Source organism: Microtus oregoni, unplaced genomic scaffold, assembly GCF_018167655.1.
Source record: "Microtus oregoni isolate MIOR12 unplaced genomic scaffold, Mior012 000023F_ref0000262, whole genome shotgun sequence".
NCBI classification, from domain to species: domain Eukaryota; kingdom Metazoa; phylum Chordata; class Mammalia; order Rodentia; family Cricetidae; genus Microtus; species Microtus oregoni.
In genome coordinates, this window is record NW_024543082.1 from 4994803 (window position 1) to 5020453 (window position 25651).

The 25651-nt window shown below is 48.0% G+C and overlaps 1 protein-coding gene across 1 annotated transcript in view; it reads right to left on the minus strand.

The window, feature by feature from the left end:
- The window catches only part of Pdia5 (protein disulfide isomerase family A member 5), an 89598-nt gene extending 71978 nt beyond the window's left edge, over nucleotides 1-17620 (minus strand). Inside the window, exon 1 of the mRNA XM_041673175.1 lies at nucleotides 17478-17620. Coding sequence (XP_041529109.1) covers nucleotides 17478-17513 — 36 coding nt within the window. The 5' untranslated portion in view covers nucleotides 17514-17620. The remainder of the gene's footprint in view (nucleotides 1-17477) is intronic.
- Nucleotides 17621-25651: the final 8031 nt, after the last annotated feature.

The window sequence follows — 25651 nt, forward strand, 5'->3', positions numbered from 1 at the left end:
TTCTGGCATACACACGCATAGAACTGAGCGCCCAATTAAACAGCAGCTTCAACAAGAAGGCACCTGAAATACCAGGTGGGTTGTGTCCTTCAGCAGATGAGGGAGAAGGACCAACAGTTAAGTGACCAAGGACAGGTAGTAGACAAGCAGCAGGGCCAGGGCTTCATCTTGCTCATTACACCTGCTCTGAGAGGAATCTCCTTTCACCCCTCGGGATCCTGGCCTAACCAGTCACAGAGAAAAGAAGCCACTTCCCAGCAACAGAACTAACTAATGGCCAGGATGGCTGAGCAGGAGTTTGTTCTGACACTCTGCTTCCTTCAAGCAGGGGATCACGGGATTGACCAGGGCTCTTGGGACCAAGAGTAGAGACATTCTACATGAGGTGGTCACCCTTGATTTGTTCCCAGCAGGGCCTGTGTGTGAGATGCCAAACCTCCCTTTCCACTTCACCCTGTCTGGTGTCCACTCCCACCTGCCCACAGCACACACAAACCCCCTTTCACTCCACTGAGCCATCCGGCAGTGTCACCATCCTACACACCTGGAAAACAACCAGGAATAAGAGTCCTTGTCCCATCACACCCCCTCCGCCACCTTAAAAAAACAATGCTGTCTCCAGGGCACGTGCCAGCATCCTCCCCATTCCCTGCAGCTGGCGGCGGCTATCATTGCAGGCTCACTATGCTCTGCAAGTCCCAGAGCCAGAGCCAGTCTATTACGTAAAAGTGGCTTGCCGAAGAAGGAAGATCTGGGGACCGAAGTTTAACATTTAGGAGGAAGGATGGAGGTGGGACACAAGCCTTTTTCCTCTGTCACCTGAGTGAAAATTCCCTTCTTGTGTTGGGAGCCGTGAAGAAAGCGGCTTAATTTAGTTTAACCCACATTTTGCTCAAAATAGCTTTGAAATGTCAGAATCTGGAAGTCTAGACACTGAGGAACCTGGTGGTAACGGGACGGGACTGAGGGGTAAAAACAGACAAGGGTCTCAACTGGATGTTGGAGGAACGGGCTGGCTGAGAATTCAGGGCCCAGATCTGGGAGCAGCAGGAATCACAAAGTCAAGCTGGTACCGACCTTGTCAGTTACTGGCTGAGTGACCGTGGGTACATACGTCACCTCTCTTCAAAGTCTGCTTCTATCTCTGCAAACAAAAGGGGCTAAAGCTTTTTCCAAAGTTCTTCCCAATGGTAGCATTAGATACACCTAATATTGTAACTACCTAGAGGCAAGATTGCCTTCTGAAGAAGTGGCTGGCTTCCCTGTGCTATGGTCACTGCAATGAAAGACTTGTCTCAAAGACTCCCCGGCACCAAATGGGACCATCTGGTTAAACCCCAGACTGTGGGATGTAAGCATAAATTATGTAACTATTAAGGACAATCCTTAGCAGGTATCTAAACAGGAGACATTTGTTTTGAGACAGAGTCTCTCTACATAGATCAGGCTCAGGCCAGCCTCGAACTCACGTGCCACTGTGCCTGCCTTGGAAGGAGTCTTCTTAAATCTGCCAGCCGCAGTTATATACGGTGGCTGGAACTCTAACAGCCATGCTGAGAAGGATCTCTCACACAACAGAGGGCTATACCTCTCCAGACTTCAACACCAGCGAAATAAATGGTCTTCTTGAGGTCCTACCAAACTAGACCTTCTGGCATACACACGCATAGAACTGAGTGCCCAATTAAACAGCAGCTTCAACAAGAAGGCACCTGAAATACCAGACCTTGCACCCACTTCAGATGGGCAGCTTATGAGGAAGGTGGGAGAGGGACTGTGGAGGGATGCACGTGCTATGCCTCTCCTGATCAATGGCACCTTCACTGGGTGTTACCTTCACAGGTAACCACCAGCTGGGACCTCTCCAGTTCCCCTCTCTGGCCCTTTGCTCTTCAGGAGGCCAGCTCATCCCTTACCAGGGTCCGGACACGATGGGTAAGACAGAAGACGACTGTGGGATCTCACCACACGAACACCCTCCGGGAAGTCCACGTCCCCTGGCCTGCCTGTATCACCCTGAACAATGCCAATCATGGGAGGTTTAAGCTCCTCCCCTCCCAGGTTAGCAACAGCCATCACACGCTGAAGCCCACCATCCCCTCTAGAGAGCCCAGGTTAAACACCCCAAGTCTTCACCCGTGATCTCAAGTCGCCCCTCGTTCTGAAGCATCTTCCTGAGACATGCGACATCAGAGCTTAGACCGTTGCTAAATGCTGTGCCGCCTGAGAAAAGTAATGCACTCCCTGGCACTGTGGTTTATTTTTGGAAAGAAGTACCCTGCTTTCATAACTCAAAACACAGGATATTAATCACACAACCCTTTGCTGGTGGGCCACAGTTGAAAGAGAGAGACAAAGACTGGGGCACCATTAGCCCAGCCTTAAAATATAGAGCCTGACCGTTCCAGGGCTGGCAGGAGCCTAACACAGCCAATTTTTCTGGCAAGCTGCTTGGCATGAGGTAGCGGGTCTCTTGAAAGTGCTTGTGCCCTTTGACTCGGTGGATCCACTTCTGAGGAGCTGTCCTGAGGGGATGAGCGAGCTTTCTTCCACCAACATGACTCACACAGCCCCAACAACCAGAGTCAAATCCGTGCAAACAACCCAAACAGCCGGCAGCAGGGGAATGGCTGCACACAACGGCACAGAGGAATGAAGGGACAAGGCAAAAACATTTGCCTAGAGGTTAAGTTAAAATAAATAAAATAAACGAAACACTCACGGCATGACCACAGCCATGAGCAAACAAAACGACGCTCGGAAAAGACCGGCAGAGATGGAAATGCACCCACGACTGCCCCTGCACAACTGCGTGCTTCTTTCTCTATTTTATAGCTCAACATAGCAAGAATGTTTGATTTCAGTTTTTAAAGAAAAAAAAATGACCACCGTTTGGCTACATTATGGAAAGACCTCTCAAAGAGTCTCCCAGTGAAGAAATTCAGCTTTACAGTGGCGAGACATGAAAGTTCCTGAGTCAAGCAAAGGACCAACATTAACAGCACCAGGGACGGGGCAAAGTGAGACAATGGCCTCCTGCTATCTATCACACACTGAACGGAAACATCAGCACTCAAACTGTAGCTCGGGTATGCTGGCTCACTTCTGTAATCCCACCACTCGGGAGGCTAAAGCAGGAGGTTTGGGAGTTAGACAACACAGCAAGATTCTGTCAAAACAAAAGAAAAAAAAAAAAAAACAGGGTCAGCAAGATGGTTCAGTGGGTAGAGGAGTTTGCTGCCAAGCCTGATGATCTAAGTCCAATACTCAGTACCCACATGGAGGAAGAAGAGAATAAACTCTCCTAAGTTATCCTCTAACCCCAACAAGCACGCATGGCGCACACACAAGCATTCACGCACACATGCACATACACATGCATGCGTGTGCACACACGCCAAATAAATAAATAAATGTAATTTTAAAAGTTATTTTAAAACTTAAAAACAAATGAACAAATAAAAATCTCAAGCTGCACAAAATGCTTCAAAAAAATGCCAAGGTCACAAAAAAACAAATAAGAAGCCACCCTAGGACAAAAAGAGCTAAAGAACAATTGGGCACGTTGGGTCGAGCCTGGGCCCTGGAGTTGGCCCTACAAATCTGCAGCTGACACACCTGCAGACTCCATCAACTTCAAATCAAGAGCATTTCCGAGAACTGACCTGTACCGACTCATGGTGATTGTTCTCGCCACAGCCCCAACAGCAGTGTGAGGTTCACACATCATAATGCAGCATACACGGAGCAGGCATCGTAAGCCAGAGATGACTCAGAAGGATTACATACACAGAAGGATTACATACGTGTGAAACCCTGCGCCATTCTAAGGACTCTGAACACTCGTGGCGTTACATAACAGCAGGGTTCTTGGACCTGTTCCCCAGTGGCCACTAAGGGCCATCCGCTCTCATTTCCTGACTTTGATCACTGCATTGTGTTAGGTGAGATAATATTCCCGTGCTTTAGGAAACACAGTCACGCATTGCTTAATGACAGGAACCGGTTAATGCTGGGAAACGCAGCTCAACAGGGCTGAAACACACCGCTGGGAAACATGACTGCTCTGAAGCATTTAGGGAGCAAGAAACATCATAATATATACTCTGTCCATGTAGGGGAAGAGTCTAAACGGGATCGAATGGAGGGCCTAGGAGAAAGAACCTGCTATATTTGTTTTTCATGCAACTCTCCTGTACGGCTTGGCTGGCACTACTTCTACTCGAGAGACAGAAAAACAAAAAGGTTCTTGTGGGGGGTGAGGGAAATCACTCAAGGGCAAAACACTGGAGCAAGTGTGGAGACAGGAGTTCAGGTCCCCAGCTCCCATGTAAACGCCAGGATGATGTGCAGCTGTCTATAACCCCAGTTCTCTGGAGGAGAGATTTGATCCCAGGAGTAAGATGGCTAGACAGACCAGCCAATCAGTGAGCTCTGGGTTCAGGAGAGACCCTACCTCAATATACAAGATATACTGAGAAAGACACTCAACACCAACCTCTGGCTGCGACACACATGCATTCACACTCACATGCACATGCGAGTGTACACATTCTAACACACACACAAACACACTCGTGCACATACCAAACAAAAGCAACAACCACTGGCTGAGGCTGGGAATGTAGCTCAGTGGTAAAGAATTTACTCAATATGTGAGCCCTGGATTCAATCCCCAGCACTGCAGAAACAAGCCCTAGCCTCCGGCAAAATAAATAAATTAATAAAATAAAATAAACCTGCCCAGTAAAAGAAAGGAAAAAGAGATGGCGCTAAGAGATGGCTCAAACGCCTCCCATCACTTCCCACAGGCCTTCTGACCTGCTCGGCCATGGCAATACCAGCACTTTTCCACACACAGCCCGCGCTCACCTGCCCTTCCTTCCTGCTCCTGCACTACGGGCTGGATGCTCCACCACTTCAGGAACCATGGGTTTTCTGTTCTGTTTTGTTTCATTTGTGGGGAGGTTGGTTGGTTTTTGTTTTCAGTTTTGGGGGTTGTTTGTTTCCTTTACAGGAACTCATATATAGAATTTGAAAAACGCTGGGCTGGGGATGTGTGGCTCTGTGGTAGAACACTTGCCCAGCATGCACAAGGACCTGGGTTCAATATACAGTCACCATGAAAAAAAAAATTGAAAAATATCCTGCATGTAACACATAACTATATTTCGGTTTTTTGAGACAGGGTTTGTCTGTGTGGCTTTGGTGCCTGTCCTGGAACTTGCTCTGTAGACCAAGCCAGCCTTGAAGTCACAGAGATCCACCTGCCTCTGCTTCCTGAGTGCTGAGATTAAAAGCATGCGCCACCATCGCCCGGCAATACCTAGCAAATTCTTACATGAGTTTGATGAGGCAGCTATACAAAATAACCTGAATTTTTAAATATAAATAACTTATGCTCCTTCAAAGGACGAATCGTAAGCATCTATCTCCAACGGCATGGCAGAGCACTGCTCCTAAACCAGGAAGGAAGATGGGACCATAGAGTAAGTTTGGGGATCACACCACCAATTTCTGATGTCATTGTTTATCCAGCAGGGTTTAAAATACAACAAAAGTGTCAAGAGTCCCCGAATGGGGGAGGGGCAACAACACAAGCACAAACAAGCACCGGCCTCTAGCTGAGGGGTAGGGGGGAGTATGGGGGGAAGCAGAGACTGGGGTGGGATAAGAGCTTAGTAGTTAAGAGCCCTTGCTGCTCTTGCAGAAGACCCAGGTTCGATTCCCAGCACTTACATAGTGGGGCTCATAACCATCTTCAACTCCAGTTCCAGGGAGACCAAGGTCTCTTCTGACCTCCATGTGGGCCTTTAGGGGGTACTCAGCACTAAGGTTTGCTCGGGGTTACACAGCAAGTAAGTGATCTCTGGTTCAGACACCAGTTAGAAGGACCCTAGCGCACGGGGTAGAACAAAGGCGTCAGTCACTCCTTGTCCTGTGCACACAAAGCTAGCTACGTTCTCAGACAGGTTGACCATCTGGACGCTGACAATCTGAAACAAGGTCTACGCAGCACAGGCTTGTATTGATCCCCTTTGATCAGCCTCCCAAGTGCTGGGGTTACAGATCTGTGCCACTGTGCCTGCATCCAAACACAAAACTTTCCAAGTATCAACGCGATAAGTGGACAATCCCACACCCAAGGACACCTGATGTGCCCCAGTGCAAATGTAGGTATGCTTAAAAAAAATACGCCATAAAATTACCTTCAGGCGACACATATAGGAATCATTTGAAAGGGAAATGATCTTCAGACATGGAATTCATCACCAAGATCTCATGATGTATATGAAAATATTGTAAAAAAAAAAAACAAAACAAAACAAAACAAAAACAACCCTGAAATCTAAAACACTCCGGATCCCATCATTTCTGCTAAGGATTCTCGGCCTGTGTTTTGCCTCCTTGGAGAAATCACTCCTTATACTAAGGACAGCACAGCACAGTTTCTCCCTGTATTCTGCACAGCACAAGTGTGCCTGTCAACAAGGGACAAGTCAGGGGCAGGACAATTGATCCAGGAGCCTAGAAAAACAGGTTTGCTTAGCCTGAAATTGCAACTGAGGTGCATTTAACCAAGACGTACGTCCCTGAGGCTTTTAATGGTTCGGAAAACCTCTTTTAGGGCCAAGAGGGCTTTGGGTGACTGCCAGCCCAGTGTGCCAGGCCTGCTAACAAGGATGAACTGGTAGAATACACTGAATTGGGAGGGGGGACAGGGAGAGGAGAAGCAGGGGAGGAGGAGGTGAATTCCCACTCTGGAAACCCAATCATGCCTCAAAGCTTCGCTAATTAATAAGAATAAAAACCAACTCAGGTGCCCCCAGCCCACAGCACACAGCCAGGCTTTCACACGCATTACCACACATTCAGTCCTCTGACACCAAGTCTAAAGCCACCTTTCCAGCCTTCCGGTCTCCACTCAGCAGCAGTCATGAAATCAATCGAGCGGGAGACACCTGCATCTTTTTCAAATGACATGAAACAGGAAGATCAGAGCATCTGAGAGGTGGCGAGACTAAGCATTTGGAGAAACGTAACTGCGGTCTGTGTTGGGTGACAGAGCACTCTACGTCTAACCTGTGAGGCCCTGGGTTCAACCCTCAGTAGCTCCACCATGATCCCCCCAAAAGGCGAGCACGTGTTCTGGCTGTAAGCCACTTCCCTGGGCACGAAAACTGAGGCTCAAAGCAGTTAAAAGACTCACCTCATGCCAGGCCTGAGAGGGCGCATGCAGGGTCTGCCCAGGGTGTGTACAAAGCTCCTATGTTCTCTACACCTGGCCATGGGAGTGCTGCCACAGACTCTTCTGGTGCTCTCTCCCGTTCCCTATAGCTCTAAGAAAAAGAACCAAGAGGCCAGCAAGTTCACTTTCCCTTCTAGCCACTGAGTGTGACGGACCTAAAGGAGCCATGACAGCCTGATCCATCTTCTTCCACTAACCTGCATGCCTGCAATTCCCTAGAAGTCCTTCACAGAATACTGAAAACTTCATGGGCTCGGGCCAAGTTGCACGGCAGGACACTGGCAATACAACTCAAGACAGTGGCAGAATGGCAGGCCGCACCAGTCAGCAGAGAGCAGTAACCTTGCCTGCCAAGCGACTCTCTGCCACACAAATTAACACTCCCTGCTATAGTTTAGATTTGGAATGGTCCCCAAAGGTCCAAGTATACAAAGCTTACTTCCCAACTGCAGTATATTATTGCAAAGTCAGAGAACACCAGGACTCGGGCTCCTTCCTGTCTCTGCTCCACATTTGCCACAAGGTATTCAGGCCTTTTCCACAGGCTGTCCCTGTAACAGATGGTGCTGCTGCAAGCAATGGGGGCCAGAGATCGAGGACTCAAGCCCAAGAAACCCTGAGGGGAAATAAGCCGTTCTCCCTCTTAAGCGAATAACCTCAGGGATTTTGTCATAGCCACAAGAAACTGACTCAAGCATTTTTGGATCTCTATCCCACTTGTCCCCCCTTTTTGAGACAAGGTCTCACCGCACAGCTTTGGCTAGCCTGGAACTCCCTATGTAGACCAGGCTGACCTCAAACACACTCAAAGATCTGCCTGCCTCTTGCCAGGGCCTTCTGGAGAGCTAGGATTAAAGGCACCTGCTACACACAGTAGTACACAACAGTTAGCTTCCTGTAAACCCAAACTTCTGGGCCTTACTCTTAAAGAGGGTTGATTTATGGGTCTTGACAGCCCAGAAATCTGGTTTTTTTATGCACAGATTCATATATATATGAAAGAAAAAATATATATGTGTATGTATATGTATACATACACACACACACACACACACACACACACACACACTAGTTCAAGTTTATTGATCAAACCTTTCCTGGGGAAATCAGCACCTTCTCTTAAAGTGGATTTTAGCCACAGAGCCATAGCCTGACTGGAGAGGCTGCCATTGATGCATCTTTCAAAACCACTCTCTCAGGACCCCCATGTCACTCCCCTCCCCATTCAGTCAGAACTTTCCATCGCTTCCCTGTCCAGTCCTCATCCCTCTGAAATGTGGTCCCTACCACTGAGATGGCTCAACAATGTCCCGTACCCAACAAACCCTATGGGTATCAGGTTCTCACAGCCGCTTGGGCCTCTGTGGTCCTCCGGCCTCCCCTCTAACTCTCCCGCCATCCTCTCCCTCTCTGTATATACACCACAGAGGCCTCTCTGGGCTCACTCAGTCCCCCTCCTTTGTCCACCGCATGCTTTCTGCAGGAGATCTCTCTCCGTAGAAGAACACTGCTAATGTCCCCAGCCTAGGCTACTCCGTTCTGGGTGACACATTCATTTCTTCTGTCCTGGTGTGCCTTCTGGTCCTGTGATAAAAACACTCTGACCAAACACAACATGGGGAGGAAAGGGTTTAGGCTTCATCTTACACTTTCAGTTCACAGTTCCTCATGGAGAGAAGTCTGGGCAGGAACTCAAGCAGGGCAGGAGCTTAAAATGTAGAAACCAGAAGAATGCTGCTTACTGGCTGGCTCCCAAATTCACATTTAGCTCCTTTTTTATACAGCCCAGACCCATCTGCCTAGGGACGGTGCTGCCCACAGTGAGCAAGGCCTTCCTCAATTGATTAGCAACCAAGAAGACAGCCCCCTCACCCCAACATCCCACAGGCCAGCCTGATGAAGGCAATTCTTCGACTGAGGTTCCCTCTTCCCAGATGTGTCAAGTTGACAACTGAGATGTGAGTCACATCTACACACTCAGCAACAGCTGTCACTGTGGGTTCAAAGACCAGACAATTGTTAGAAAACCTAATTCCCATACAAACCCATATTGAGCATATTCCAAAGTTTTATATTTATTATTATTATTTAGATCCACTAAAATAACAAAGCCAGATCAAAAGAGAACATAAGGAGGGAAGCTCAAAAACTCATTTTTTTTAAAAGAGGTTATTAGAAAGTAGTATACTTAGGACCAAATTAGACACCAGGAACAATTGGGTTTCTCTTCCCGTTCACGAACAGATCATTTGCAGCTTCTCCCAACCCAGAACATGGGCCCTGAAGAATAAACAGAGCTCTCTCCCGCAGATGGCTTTCAGAGGGACTTCTTACACAGAAAAAAGTTCACAGACTGGAGGCTGAGAGCACTGGCTGCCCTTTCAGAGGACCAAGGTTCAGTTCCCAGCAGCCACGTGATAGCTCACACCTGTCTGTCATTCCGGTCCAGGGGAGCCAATGCTTTCTTCTGGCTTTGCACATGGTATTCAGATATATGCAGGCAAAGCACCCACACAAAATACAATGAGAATAAAAAAAGTCTAAAAGAGAAAAAATTAAAGTTCACAAACCCTTTTTTACTTCCAAACGTTGGATAATCTTTTTATGTATCTGTACCTATGCATCGGAGCCTGTTCATGGCGAAGAGGGTGGAACCCAGGGTTTTGTTTATGCTTTCTGCCTCTATATATACAGGGGCTACATCACATCTCGAGCCCCTGGTATCCTGGAGCAGTGTTTGCGCCTCCTGCCTCCCACATGTTATTAGATACTGTGCCCGAGAGTCTGTGAATCTGGGTGGAAAAGAGGTCCAGCCTTATTTTTTGTTAACATCGGCGTACTTGTAAATGCACTAATGCTTTCTTCAACTTACGTATGGAGGTGGCACATGACAGTAGTGACTACAGTCACCCACTCCACCAACAAAAATCACCTTTTCTTGCTCCTGGAGCAGATAGCCTCATGTGCTGTTTATGCTAGGACCACCGCTCTAAACAATGGAAATTCTCAAACCTGCCATCCAGATCTTCCATGACTCAGCAACCCAGAAAATCTATGACCAACAAGTTATGGCCATCTTACGTAGCATGTATGGCATTTCTGCTTTCCCTTCTAGTCCCATGCACTCTGGATAACAAACAGGGCCCCTGGAGTCTCGGGGAAGTCTTTCCTCAGCGCCCTGCATCAAGGGAGGGAGGGATTGTGAGCGGTCTCTTGCTTCCTCTTCCAGCAGCTCCTATCTAAATGACATCACTAATATTTGACTTGGCCACTGGAGGAAGGGTGGCACTGGTCTGATTCATCAGTACAGCTCAAATGTCTGAGCACAGGACCCAGCTCACAAAAGTTTTCAAGGAAATAACCATTCTAAAAGAGAAGTAACTGTTGAACGGCCAAACTCCTGTCACACCCTTAGGATGCAGGCGCTGGTCCATTTCCTCAATGGGCACATACAATATTCTGCCCAGGAAGCGGCAAGATGGGACCCTTTGATAAAAGGACACCCCTGGGGACCCTTGCCTACTTGGTCTAACAATGGAGGTTCGTTCCCTCTGGGTAAGGATTCTGAGTCACCTTGCACGGTTGAACCCTAGCTCGTTGTTCTCAACCTGGACCTTGTGACTGCCAACAAGGACTAAAGGATCTGCTGACAAACAGGATGCTGACGGGCTAGCGGAATGGCGGCACTCTTTAGAGGAGAGGTAGCTCCATCCCTGTTCCAGAAAGCTGTAATGAGCTGAAAACTGCACATACAACCGGGGCCTCAGTGTGACTCTGAGAATAAAAAAGGTATAAAAAGGCTATTCTAACCTCACGCCATCTGAGTGTCATTAGCCCCCCAGTGCACAACGGCACAGCTAATGGCTAGTAAAAAGTGCTGGAAGGCTGGCATGTGGCGGAGGGTGGCCAAAGGGGATGCAAACCGAGCTACTTGGAGAGGAGGAAGCCAGCTGGTACCAAGCCAGTTGCTCCTCCCGGGATGCAGCCATCAGTAAGCTACAGGACAAGCGGCACTGCCACTCCAGAAAACAAGGCCAGCTCAGCTGCTTAGACATTCAGGGCAGAAGCTGTGCCTTCACTGGCCGATCCAGGCACCCTCTGTTCTTATGAAACAGTGCTGTCCCCTACCTTAGTTCATAGACTCATCCCTCTCTGGGGTCACAGTATTGAACCAGCTTAGCTCACCACATCAGCACAGGACCTAACGCCACCCTGAAGAAAGGACACTTGGATCAAGCCGGTCAACGCTAGGTACCTCTACAAACATATAAGATCTGTCACAAAAAAAAAAAAATCTGTCACAACTCCACTCACTAGAATAGTCCGAGACTTAGTAGGAGCATGCTGTAAGACAGGACCAGCAGAAGGGACAGACCAGGCTACCACAGAAGAACAGCAAGTGAGGCGGTGAGGGGCCCAAAATAGAGCAGCAAGAGGTCTGGGCAGTTTACACAGCCTAAAAGAACTTACCCTCTCCTTGCAACTGTTTCTAACCTGGGTACTTAGTTTTGAAATTAACCACACAGAACAGCCTTGCAGAACAAAACCACAAAGTTGGGGTGAAACCCTCTAGGGATTAATGTGGTCTGGTCAGTGTGTCTCGGCCCCAAGAGAGGATCGACTTTCAGAAAGAAGATTTAACCCCTCAGCCTCTTTGTAGGCATCAACCAATCCCCAGGTGTAAAGCAAAAGAGGGAGAAGGCGAGGGTCAGTACCAAGAAGCCCCGAGGGAGAACCCCAGCAGCACAGGCCCCACCACCTGCCACCCATATCACATGGTCCCCTGCTCACACCTGCCAGTCTGGCCCACCAATGTATATGACCTACTCTCTACCAATGTCCTACACCTCGTATTCAACAGCTTTCAGAGATGCCGAGGCTCCTGCTGATGCTGAGCACTGTGCAGCAGGCTTCTTACATTGTTTCCACCCAGCAAAATGGATACTATTACCATTTTACAGACAAGTAAAGAGGGGGCCTAAGGCCATGCAGTTACAGAGCATCAGCTGGCTGAAAGTCGCTTTCTTTCCAACACATCACACTTGACTTGAAAAGATAACAAGGAGGAAAGCAAGAAGGAAGTGTTCTGGGCAAAGCAAACAACTCAGCCTTTCCCCTCTATCCACTGTCTATGGTGTTGTTAAAGGGACCACTTTCGTCTGTCGTTCTGTGGCCTACAAAATCCAGTCCTGGGAATGGCAGACATTTCCACTTTTCCATTCTTACTCCCACCACCAGACTCTTGCTTCTGCTTCCCACCAACTGGACCCCTCTCCTGTCTTGCTCACATCTCAGTCTTGGGAGGCTTCTTTCCCTGTCTGCAGCATTTACTCCTTCCACCAAATGCTCCTCCGTCACCCATATGCCAGGGCCTGGGATATGCGCCCACCACACATTAGTCAGGCAAGGATCCCAACAGCCACAGAGCCTGGAAGCCACCCTCCCTGTGAGAACAACCCTTTCCTGGGGCCTTTTCTGGTCACTCGGTGCCCACTATATGCCCCTGGCTGAGTCCCCAGCTGTCAGCACTTGGCATCCATGTGGAACTCAACCATAGCTCCACCTAAGTACCCCACACATCTGTTTTAAGACTTCCTCAGTAATGCATTTATTTCTGTAGGAACAGTGCACTCTAAGCTCCAAGGAGCATTATCAATGGCAATTAGGTTCCCAGGCCAGCCCACAAAGGCCTATTAAATATACAACGGTGTCAGGGAAAAAGACAACCCGCCTGAGTGTACCTCAAAAGCTCTGCAGGAGAGGTCATGGGACACATATGCCTTCTGAACCTGCACCCCCTGTCTCCTGGGCTCTGAGCTCTCCAGTCACCGCAGGGGCAAGGGCACTGCAAGCAAGCTGAAGAAGGGACTGGGAGGAACGCAATTCACAATTCAGCAGACCTGGCTCTTCTTTTGGCTCTGCAGAAGGCTGGGGGGTGGGGGTGTAGTTCATGGGTAGAGTGCTTTGTCTAGCATGCATGGGGCTCAGGGTTCAATTCCCAGCACTACAAAATAAAGAGCAAATGTCTCGAGCTCATGGACTTTTTTAAAAAAAATATTTGTAAATAGATACATTGTCTATTTTTATATAAATTTTTATCAAGATTGGGCTTTTTGATGTGAAAAATCAATATACTACCACTGGGTTCAGTTTCAAAGACACAAAACATCACATCTAAAATACAGACGTGAGTAGGGCAGTGGTGGTGCATGCCTTTAATTCCCAGCACTCAGGAGCAGAGGCAGGTGGATCGCTATGAGTTCGAGGCCAGCCTAGTCTATAAGAGCTGATTCCAGGGCAGGCTCCAAAGCTACAGAAAAATCTTGTCTCATAAATAAATAAATAAATAAATAACAGACATGAAAGAAGTACGTGTGTGTGTGTGTGTGTGTGTGTGTGTGTGTGTGTGTGTTGCTGGGGCATGAACCCTGAGCCTCCCACATTCTAAGAACTACTCTGCCACTAAGTCACTGCCAAAGCCTCAGGCAAGATTTATTTATCTACTTACTTACATGGTTTTTCGAGACAGGGTTTCTCTGTGTAGCCCTGGCTGTCCCAGAACTCACTCAGAGATCCACCTGCCTCTGCCTCCAGAACACTTGAATCAAAGGCATGTGCTACCCACCACTTAGCTCATAGGCAAGTTTTTAACTGGAAATATTTGAATTAATTTTTTAAAAAAAAAAATCCTTTCACTGCTGTTATTTTTGGAATTTGTTTGTACACTATTGAAAATTCCACCACAGCCCAGCAGAGACCTTGGCCTGACATTTGAGGACCATCAGACTTGGAGGCAGCTACTAAGCCCTGACAGGACAGTTCTCATCCTGTGACTGCCAGACACTTCATAACAAAGCGTGTGACCCTCAGGGAAGGCTGGGCTGGGCAGGAAGCACCAGCTGGACAGCAGGAAAGCAGGCTGACAGGTTGAGGGGTCCTGCCCTCTGTAGTCCAGGTGCCACCGGGAACTGTTCTAGAAGACTAAAAAGGGCTGCTAAGAAAACCTTTGAATTTTTAAAAACTTTTCTGATCATAAACACACACACACACATATATATGTATATATATTAGAAAACATAAAAAAGTCACCCACCATATCACCTTCTAGAACAACCAGTCTTTCAATGTTCTGGTAGTTTTTTCATCTGTAACTTCATCCACTCTGAAGTCTAGTTCTGTATCTTGGTTTTTACACATGAGCCTTTTTCCTCTTTAGATGGTCTTCATCCACATCTTAGCATATCTGATCAACAAGCACTACTTGTAGTAAGCATATTCTCTACAACTACCGCAATGGACCGAATGTTTGGTGTAGCCTAAAAGTCAAATGTCAAAATCCTAACACCCCCCACACTGTGTCAGGTATGAAGAGTTGGAGCCTTGGGAAGGTTATCAGGGCTGAAAGATTAAATATGCATGAATAGGATCAGTGCTTTTAAAGGGGACCCAGAGAGCTCTTGGATCCTCCTCCCTGTCACACAGGATACAAGAAATCAGCGGTCAGCAGCCTGGAAGAGAATCTGCCCTAGAACCTGCCTGAGTCCTGGCATCAGTCATCCGGCATCTGAAACAGTGACAGATTTGTCATTATAAAGACCCAGTCTATGGTGTATTTGTTACAGATGCCAAACTAACAAAGAAACACTACTTTCCAAAGTCTGAAAGTGGCCAGAAGGTTTTACACCATGCCACAATTATTGAGTAATTAATTTACTTCCGTATTTTGCGTTTATAAAACGATGTGGTCCATGCACAGCCCTGAACACAAATCTCTGTGAACCCTTCCCATCATGGCTTCCCTTATTTGAAAGGGGTGGCTCCAAAACCTCCAGTGGTTTGCTGGAAACTGCAGACTGTGCAGAACATATAGACTTTTCCTCATACACCCGTACCTGGTATCAAGTTTAAGTTATAAATTAGGCAGAGATTTAAAATAACTAATGAAATACAGCAGTTATTCTTATACTGTGATAAAAAGTGAATGTGGCCTCTCAAAATACCTTCTTATACAATGCTCACCTTTTTTAGGACGTGGTGGCTGGCCTGAAATTCTGAGAATGACCTTGACTTTCTGGTCCAGCTGCCTGACTTTACACCACACCCCATTTACGCGATGCTGAGATCAAACCCAGGGCTTCACTTTTGCAAAGCAAGCACTCTACCCTCTGATCTGTGTCTTCAGACCCATGGTCCTTCTTACTCGCCACAGATAGCCTAATACTGGACAGTGAGGCCACAATACCGGGGATACTGAATTATTTTTTTATACGGTATTAAGAACTGAATCTAGTACATGCTAGGCAGGCATTCTGTCATTGAGTTATACCCCCTCCTCCCCATGTGAGACAAGGTCTGCCCAGGCTGCCCTTAAACTTACTCTGTAGTCCAAACAGGACTTTTGATCCTCCTGCCTCCACCTCCTAAGTAGTTGGGATTCTAAGCCTGTGTCATCAGATCCAGTAAGTACTTTTTCATATCCCTTGGGCTACACCCAGGGGCCTTCAGTCACTACAGAGTGAACAAAGAACCCAAAGAGCTCCTGGAGACCTGGGAGTCCCTTATCAGATCCACATAGCTTTTAAACTTACCGGGCCCAACCAGGAGTCCCTTATCGCTGCCTGCTGATTGAAGGCTCTCATCTCTCTACCTCACACTTGCTTAGGGGAAAAGACATAAAATGCTTTGTTTAGAACTCCCATATGCCAGTGCTTTGAGAAAACTCCAGTGCTCTTCCACATTGCCTATGGGGAGGTACCTGCAGGCCTCTACCTAGGAAGTATCTACAACACATTATTCCTGCACTCTGCTCCCCACCCATCTTGGGAAGGCCACAGGGACTCTCCCTCAAAGATAATGTATGGCTCTCCTGTGACAGGCAACCAGCAGCAATAAGAGCATTAGCTCTTAACTGCTCTCGTCCTTCTATCTTTATTTGCTCCTGGATTGACTGCTTTTCAGCCACAGGCAACATCTGACAGCGGGCACAAAGTGTAGTTTGCTCTCCACCCAAAACTCAGGTCGGTGGCAAACACCGTGGTTGATAAATGTTTACAGAGTAAAAGTTCAGACTCCTAAGCCCTTGGTTTTACTGGAGGGAGGGAAAAGGGAAGAAAGCAGAACCCTCCTCCCTCAGAGTTCAAGGACTGACATCCTGATGGGAATCAGACCTACTGGCTCCAGGAAACTGATGGCAAACATCAAGCAACACCACCGGCAGCACCACCCTTACAGGGTCCCTCCTGGAGGGAGGACACAGAGCAGGGCACAGGGAGCTTCCTTCGCCACCTACTTCCACACAAGAGAAAACTCGAGGCTACTCCTTACTGGTGACCCCCAAAAGGCCAGGACCCTGGGAAGAGAAAGTGTTTAAGGCCACTCACCCCTCTTCCCCACCCCCAATCTGCTCAGCATCCTTGCCACACCCAAAGGGAAAACAGTGGAGTGATAGGAGCAGGAAGTCTTCTGGAACTGGTGGGAGTGGGAGTGACAAGGATGGACCCAACAGAAGGGAGACAGAAGTTATGGGAGAGATGTGGAAGAAGGCCACAGCATCCCATCACACAGTCACAGCAACCCCTCACCCCAGAGGCACCCCCATCCCCACTCCTCCGGGGAATGCCCTGGAAAGTCTCCCATCCCCACAGTCTGCACCCCCTTTCACCCTCTCCTCCACTCCTGTATCACTCCGGTATCATTTTGCAGTCTACGGAGCTTGTTCCTCCGACTCCTCAGCAGACCCATCTGACAACCTCGTTAGCGGGTATCTTTACTGTCCCCAGCTCGTGGAAGAAACACAGACACGTTTAAAGATCCGCGGCGTCAGACTGCTCGAAAGTGGCCGGAGCTGAAGCCGGCGTCACGTGGGTGTGGGAGCAGAACTCCTGGAGGTGGCGACCCCACCCCAGCCCGCTACGCGCCCTTTCTCCCGGGGTCCAACCCACGAGCAAGGTTTCCTGCTGCACAGGTGGAAGGCATCCTCCACCCCGCACTCACACAGGTGCAGGCGCCGCCCGGGGGATCCTGCCTCGGCTGAGGGCGTCCCGGACCTGCGCCCCCGCAAAGTTGTGCAGGACCGCGAACCCCGAGCAAGGGATCACCCAGCCCGACCCGGGCGGGGCGCAGAGGACCAGGACCCTGCTGCCCCCCGGTGCGCACGCCCCCCAACCGCCCCGGACCGCGCGCGCCCACGGCCACGCTGAGCGCACATGTCGCCGACCCGTAGCCTCACCCCGATCGCCAGTAGCAGCCCCCACGCCCGCGCCATCCCCGCCGCCTCCTGCCGTCTGCGCCCGGCTCCCGCGCACGCCCGCCAGCTCCACGGCGGCCAACAGCAATCGCCACTTCGCAGCCGCTCCCCGCCTCCGAGTTCCCGGTGCCACGTCTGCCAAAGCCTGCGCACTAGGCTGGGAGAGGCGGCCCGGAGAGGTGCCTGCCGGGAGTTGTAGTTCATGAACCACTGACCCGGACTCCTCTGAGATGGACTTTGCTCTGGGGACACGGAGCAGCAGCTGCAGGGATCAGGGGTGGGGAGGGTGAGGAGTAGGGGTAGTGGTTCACTTGGGGACCTTGCTCTATGCCCGGACCTTCAGAACCAACAAGTCACTCTGCCCACAGAAATTAGTTTACACACTCTGAGGATTAGGAGACAACTCAGGGAATTCCAGTCATTTGACTGTAGATAACTAATTGTAAGTCTAGTGTGGCCTGTGGAGAATAAGGTAAACCCTCTACTTCCCAGGCTCCGACTTTCCTCTGTTTTTCCCTTGGCAAAATTTTATTGAGAGGTCTGGAAACAATTTAGAGATCCCTAAAAAGTTAATCATAGATTACCATATGATTCACTTACTCCTTAGTAATAAACTCAAAAGAATTGAAAAGCGTACTCAACCAGTACTTGCACACACCACTGCTCCTAACAATGCTGTTTACATTAGCCAAAAGATAGGAACAACCCAAATAACCTCAATGGAGAAAATGTGACATCTGCCCGCACAAAGGAATACTATTCAGCCAATAAAAAGAAGTGTCGTGATTTGAACAAATACCAAAATATGATGCTGATATTTAAAAAGATACATACTGTATGGTTACATTCATATGAAATATCGAAAGTCTGTCAAAGCTACAGAGTGTGAGCAGATTATTGGTTGAGCTCGGGAAAGGGAGAAATAGGAAATGACTATTTAATGGATTTGGGGAATATAGAGGGGTAAGTTGTTCACCGTTGTGAACGCGGTAAATGTCACCAAACTGTGTGCTTTAAAATGGCCAGTGAATGTCAGTTACCTGAAAAAAACTGTAAAATGGGAGCTGGCGAGATGGCTCCGTGGTTAAGACCTCTTTCTGCTCTTAGAGACTAGGGTTTGGTTCCCAGCATCTGCACGGCAACTCACAAGCATCTGTATCCTGAGTTCCAGCTGCTGTGATGCCCACTTCTGACCTCCAAGGACACTAGGCATCCAAGCAGTACCCATAGACAGATAGAGGCAAAACACTCATATGCATAAAATAAATTTTTAATGTAAAAAAAGTCCTCTTTTAAATCCACTTTGCCATGCATGTCATCAGCCAGCTGTTCATTTAGGAATGTTTGCTGGACACCTACTCTGTCTGAGGATGCAGATGGACAGTGGAAGTACACAGTCAGGACTTGGGCGACGGTCTCTGAATAAACCTTGCCTGCTATCTAGAGGTTCAAGGCCACATCTAGAAGTCACCCTTGCCTTGCCCCTTCCCAAGAGACCCATCTAATTCCTTGCCGTGTCCTGTCTATTCTACCTCCAAAATAGAGGCATTTTGCCACCCCCCTGCTGTCACTGGTATGTTCCACCCAGGCAAGGGTAGCAGCAGTCTCTAGAGTGTCCCTGCTATTCCTAATGACCCATGTGGTAATGTCACTTGGGTCTTGTGAGTCATTTCTCTAAACCCATTCAATGGTTTCCTGTTGCCCTTAGAACTGTCTTCCCAACCTTCTTAACGCTGCGCCCCTTTAATACAGTTCCTCATGCTGTGGTGACCCCCAACCATAAACTTATTTTAGTTGCTACTTCATAGTGGTAACTTTGCTAGTGTTATGAATCGTAACATAAATATCTGAAATTCAGGATACCTAATAAGCCACCCCTGTGAAAGGGTCATTTGACCTCCCCACAAATGGCCTCTACCTGCCGGTTGGGAACCACTGCCTTAGAGTAACAAACCTCTCAAGGACCTGCAGTCCTGTGTCTGCCCTCTGGACCTCATCCAGATCCTCATCTCTCTCTGGCCAGTTCCTCTTCTGTCACTCATTCCTGGGACCCTTCCCCTGAGCAGCTCCTACTTCCTGTTCTTTCCAGGCCTTTGTTTGACTGGCACAGTCTAATCCTCCAGGAGCTCTCCTGTGTCCCCATTTACAGGAAACCGTAAAAGGCAATTTCATCCTCCCATCCCTGAGCCCCTAATTCCCTCGCTCTCTGTCCCTGTTTGGCCTTCACTGACCACGGTCTGCCTTTTCATTCTGTCTCTAGCCACGGGTTTACATCCATAAATTCAACCGAGTGTGGTTTTAGAACAGTCTGTACAAAGACCTCCAACGATACTGACCCCTCATAGGATCAGTTATTTCTTGTTATTGTTCCCTCCTAGTGAAGCATCTATTTCCATAGCATTTACATTGCATTAGGTATCATAAGTGATGTGGAGATGGTGTGAAGTGCATGAGAGGTCCTCACAGGTTATGTGCGAATACGAAGCTGTTTTACACATGCCACTTGAACAACCCTGTGGTGCATTGTCTGTGAGGACCCTGCGGATGCTCTAGGAAGCAATCCCTGAGGATACCAAGGGGCAGCTGTATTTAGTTGTATTTGTTGTGTGTTGCTCCACCAGGAATATAAATTTCTCTTCCTGTTTACCATCCCACTTCCAGAGCCTGAGACAGGCTCAACCATGGGTGTTTCCCATGTTGCCTGGGTGAATAGTCCTATGAAGTCACCTGGAGGAACTTCAGAAATTTCTACAACAGGTGGGGAACACGGCTTCCTCAACACACTCGGCAGCTTCGAACTCACGACCCACATCTGGGAAGGTGAGCCATGCAGCTCTTCTCAGTGAGTCTATTTCCCATGAGCAAAATGAAGCTTGCGAGAAAAACTAACCCCTCCCGGTGTTAGTGTTGTGTCCTTGTGACAAATGCCCCACAAGAGGGGCGTCTTGAGGAAGGGATTGCTTGTGTTGGTGTGGTGTTTCTGGTGGCGGGGGCAGGGGGGGACACAGGGACAGGGACGGAGAAGCAGGAAGCAGAACCAGAGATGCCCACGCCACCTGGCTTGCTTCCTTTCCCCCTATTCAATCTGTGTGCTCGGTCTATGAGACTGTGAAGCCTGCATTCGAGGTGGGTCTCTCTCAGACCCCTTTACTTAACCATCTCTAGAAGAATCCTCACAGATGTGCCTACAAAAGGGCACTCTTTACCCAGTTAGCTCTCGCTATCAATTTATCACAAGCTAAAATTAGGTAGCTTTATTGAGTTCCCTAGATTCCCTTGGCCTCTGGGCGCGTCTGTGGGAGACTGTCTTCACTGTTAATTAGCATAGGAGGGCCCAGCCCACTGAAGACACCATTCCTTAGGCAGATGGTCCTTGTCTTAGTTAGGGTTCCTACCACTGTGGTAAACACCGTGATCTGAAGCAACTTGGAGAGGAAGGAGTTTATTTCCTGCATCAGAGGTAACGCGATGTGGAATAGCAACCAGGATTAACTTTAGGGTTTCTGTCTTGACTTCCCTCAGTGATGGACTGTAACCTGGAATTTAAGCTATTAGGGTTTCTATTGCTGTGAAGAGATGCCGTGACCATGGCAACTCTTATAAAGAAAACATTTAATTGAGGGTGGGTCACTTACAGTTTCAGAGGTTCAGTCCATTGTCATCATGACAGGGAGCATGGCGGCATGCAGGCAGACCTGGTGCTGGAGTAGCTGCTGAGAGGCCTACATCCTGAAGGCATTAAGAAGTCAACTCAGATAGTGGGTGGTATCCTGAGCCTAGAAAACCTTAAAGCCCACTCCCACAGTGACACGCTTTCTCCAGCAAGGCCATACCCACTCCACCAAAGTCACGCCTCCTAATAGTGCCACTCTGATGAGTTTATGGGGGTCGATTACATTCAAACTACCATAAACCAGGTAATCCCTTTCCTCATCTGTGTTGCTTTCTGGCAATTTATTGCAGCAATGGAAATGAAACTAGAACACTAAACTTTCTGGGTGTTTCTCAAGTCAATCAAGTTGCTATTCAAGATTGACCATCAGATCTGGGACCATAGCTCAGTTATTATAGTGATTCTCTAGTATGTAACAAGCTTTGGATTTTGATCCCTAGCATCACAGGAAACTGACTGTGGCAGCAGACACCTATAATCCCAGCCCTCAGGGGGAAGCAGGAGGATCTGAAGTTCAAGGTCATCCGTGACTATATAGTGAGTTTGAGACTATGAGTAAAAGTCTGTCCAAAAAAAAATTAACCATCAATCTCATGTGTATATACCAATTATACTTTAAAGTGTTTGCTACAACTTTATTCTTAGTAGCTATCATGGACTGAAATATGTCCCCTCCCAAATCATATGTTGAAGTCCTATCTCAATACCTTAAAATGTCACTGGCTTTGGAGACTTTAAAGAAATAATTAATAAAGGTTAAATGAGGTTATTGAGGTAGGCTCTGCCCTATGAAAAAGAAGCAGTTAGGACACAAATACACACAGAGAAAAGGCCGTGTGAAGATACTGAGAGAAGATAGTATTGCTAGGGAGAGAGACCCTCAGAAGAGCTCAACCCTGCCAGCACCTTGACCTTGAACATGAACATGTAGACTTCTTTTTTTTTTTTTTTTTTTTTTTTTTTTGGTTTTTCAAGACAGGGTTTCTCTGTGGTTTTGGAGCCTGTCCTGGAACTAGCTCTTGTAGACCAGGCTGGTCTCGAACTCACAGAGATCCGCCTGCCTCTGCCTCCCGAGTGCTGGGATTAAAGGCGTGCGCCACCACCGGCCATGTAGACTTCTAAGCCGTCCTAGTCCCGGAGGCTCTGTTACGGGAGCTCTAGGGAACCAGGACAACAGCCAGACTAACCCTGATGCTCAGGGGAAGCAGGCAGATCCAAGGCAATACTCAGTGTCAACCTGAAGTTCAACAGGCAAGGGAGCTCTCTGAAGATGGGAAAAGAGCAAGTGGGAGGAGCAGAGGGGGAAGCAGGAGGAAGCGTTGTGGGAGTGGGAGATACGGAGATTAAATGATGGTTGCCTGCTGACTTATTACATAGAAAGTCATTTATTAATTGAGCTGAATTAATTGCCTGGGCTGTTACAGTAGCAATTGTACAGTGACATTTGAAAGGTCTAAGCAAGGAAAGGCTTGGTGAGGCTTCTAATCATTAGGACTCCTTGTAACTTAAATGTCTTCTAAGACTAGATCAAGTTCCTGCTCTATGAAGCCTCGAAACTCAATTGTCAGAGCTAAGAAAGGGGAGGAATAAAGGGAAAGGGGGAGGACGGGATCATTATATAAACTGGAGCTTATCACCCTGCGGGGAGAGCTCACCAAGACTCAGAAAGTTCTAAAGGGTGACTGACCCTTTAAGACTCAGGAAGTAGGCTGGATGGTGGCTGCGCATGCCTTTAATCCCAGCACTCAGGAGACAGAGACAGACAGAACTCTGTGAGTTCAAGCTCAGCTTGGTCTACAGAGTAAGTTCCAGGACAGGCTCCAAAAACCACAGAGAAACCCTGTTGAGAGAGAGAGAAGAGACAGACAGAGAGAGAGACAGACAGACAGAGACAGAGAGAGAGAGAGAGAGAGAGAGAGAGAGAGAGAGAGACTCAGGAAGTAAACTCAGAAATATTAATAAGTCCCTAAATCTTAGCAGTTTTACAAGACCCCCTCTTTCACTAAGGTTACATAAACAGTGAAGACAGCTGAGGAGAGGAGACTACAGTCTGTGAAGTTACCTGTAAGTTGTACAGAAAGTTGCAGGGGTCCAACTTTCATGAATCCTCACCCACACTGGGGTGGGCTTCCAATGAGATGCAACTGTCTGTAAATGATCCCACATTCCTATGAGTAATCCTAATAAGCTCATTGGTTCACCAAGTTAACCTCTGGCAGCATCGTGACTTTGGTTTGTTGTCAATTATCTGTCTGGAGTGAGTACACCTTAATATTTGTCTCCCCAGGAACAATATCACATGGCGGGGAGGAGGATAAGAGGGAGGAAGGAAGGAAGGAAGGAAGGAAGGCAACAAGCCAGCCCCGTGTCTGGGAGCTGAGAGCCAGGTAACCAGAGGGCAAGAGACTGAAAAGAAAGAATAAAAATCTCCAAGAAAACAGACCATTTCATTCTACAATTGAAACAAGCTGAAATGTGATTTATGGCTCTTCCGGGAATGTTTAGAAATTCTAAGCTTCATTCTCCTTGAAATGTTTGGAAGGGAGCACGTGGCAAGTGCATCCCTCCTCCATTAGGGCCTGCAATGGGAGCCATCCGTTTTTTAGCACCAGACCCTTGGGGCCCAGTTAGAGAAACTCCTATCCTGTTCTGGGTTGTGAATCTGACCTCTCCTTACGTTCATGTAGCCAACCCCCTCCATCCTGCCAGCTGGCATGTGGGCCAACAGATTGACCATTTTGTGATGATCAGCATGAGGAGGGAATTCAGAAAGAAGTACTTTCCAGACACAAAGGAATGTGTTCTGGTTGCTTCCATGTATAAAAGGCCCAGAAGCCAAAAGGAACAGATTTTTAGTGGAAGAGCACGAGGAATCACTGAAAGGGATCCCTTGAGATACTGGAAAATTCTCTTCACTCTCTGAATTTAGATGCATGGGCATGCTCATACTGGGAAAATACACCACACACATTCGCGGAGTATACTGAACAAATGCTGTGTTTCAATAAAGTTCACAATTTGAAATAAAAAAGGAGGAATGAAATGGAGAGGTAGGAAAACTTAGCTCTGAATACAGAAATGTAAAAAGACACCAAGTCTCAAAAGAGAAACAGCTAGGAAATCTTTTGGTAGCATCTAGGCCTGGCTGAGAGAACCAATGAAAGGAATTAGGCTGTTTGACACTGCACAGGGCCCACAGTTCCAGGGGCTGCCTTACAAGGCTTTGACCCCATCCCTCACATCTACCTCGGCTGACTGATAGCAGACCCTGTCTCCCCATTGTCTTATATTCTACCAGCCCAGGACTCAGTTTCCCCTTCTATAATCCCACAACTTTCTGTATAGACCATGGTCCTTTAGAACAAAGACAGCGATAAGGTCACAGAGATAGAAAGTACATCATCAGTGTGTTCCAGGGCCAAAGGGATTTGTTTAATCCATACAGAGTTTCCAAAAGAGCATTGTGTTACTTTTCCCAGGACAGTGTGAACAATCACTTATTCACTCCAGATATGGCACCAAGGACAGACTAGAGTAACAATTTCAGCCACAGATTAAGGAATGATGAGGTTTTGGGCTTAGTTTTTTGTTTTTGGCGAGGGGTTCTTATGGGAGGGGCGTTACTCAGCTACATCACCAAAAGCCTTATCCAGCAGGCATAATGATTCAAAAAGGCGGCAACACTTTAATCTCGTACCCAGTCAGCCCCTCCACCTTCTATATATTCTAGGGTATATTCTCCAAGATCAAATGCAGCTGGAGCAGAATTGTATGCAGCCAAGGCTGCAGGTGGCTGGAATCTGGGGTGTGGATCTGCTGACCAGTTCCTCCCACCCCCGTCACACACACACACACACACACACACACACACACACACACACACTCACTTCTACCGTGGAATGTTCATAGGACCCATATTGTGAGTGTCTCCTGCTGGTAACCATAGATGCTGTGATTTCAAGACGCAAAGGCTATGCCATACCTCTAGATAACACAGTTTCACAGCAAGTGCGTCTCCGTTTCTTTCCCAGATGCTGCGATGGAATACTCTTGTCGAAAGAAATTTAAGAGAGAAGATGTGCACGGAGTTTACAGTTCAGGTGACAATTCGGAGCTGGAAAGAAGCAGTCATATGACAACCACCGTCAAGCGCAGAGGGCAATGGATCAGGGTGTTTGACAGTGCTCAGTTCACTCTTTCCCCGGCAGTCCACGAAATGGCGCCACCCATATTCTGGGCGTAGGTTCCCACCTCAATAAAGAAAATCCTTCGGAGGCATGCCCTCAGGCCAGCCGAAGCTAGCCAACTCCTCACTGAAACGCCCTTCCCGGATGACTCTACATTGTGCCAACAATCATGCTAATCACCATGACTGGATGACGAAACCCTCTAGAGATGCCTAGTGCTGATGATTGCCCAACCACGTGGATATTCCCAGTGCCAGCTGAACTGTGCATTTAGAAATGGCTGCTGAAACTGGAGA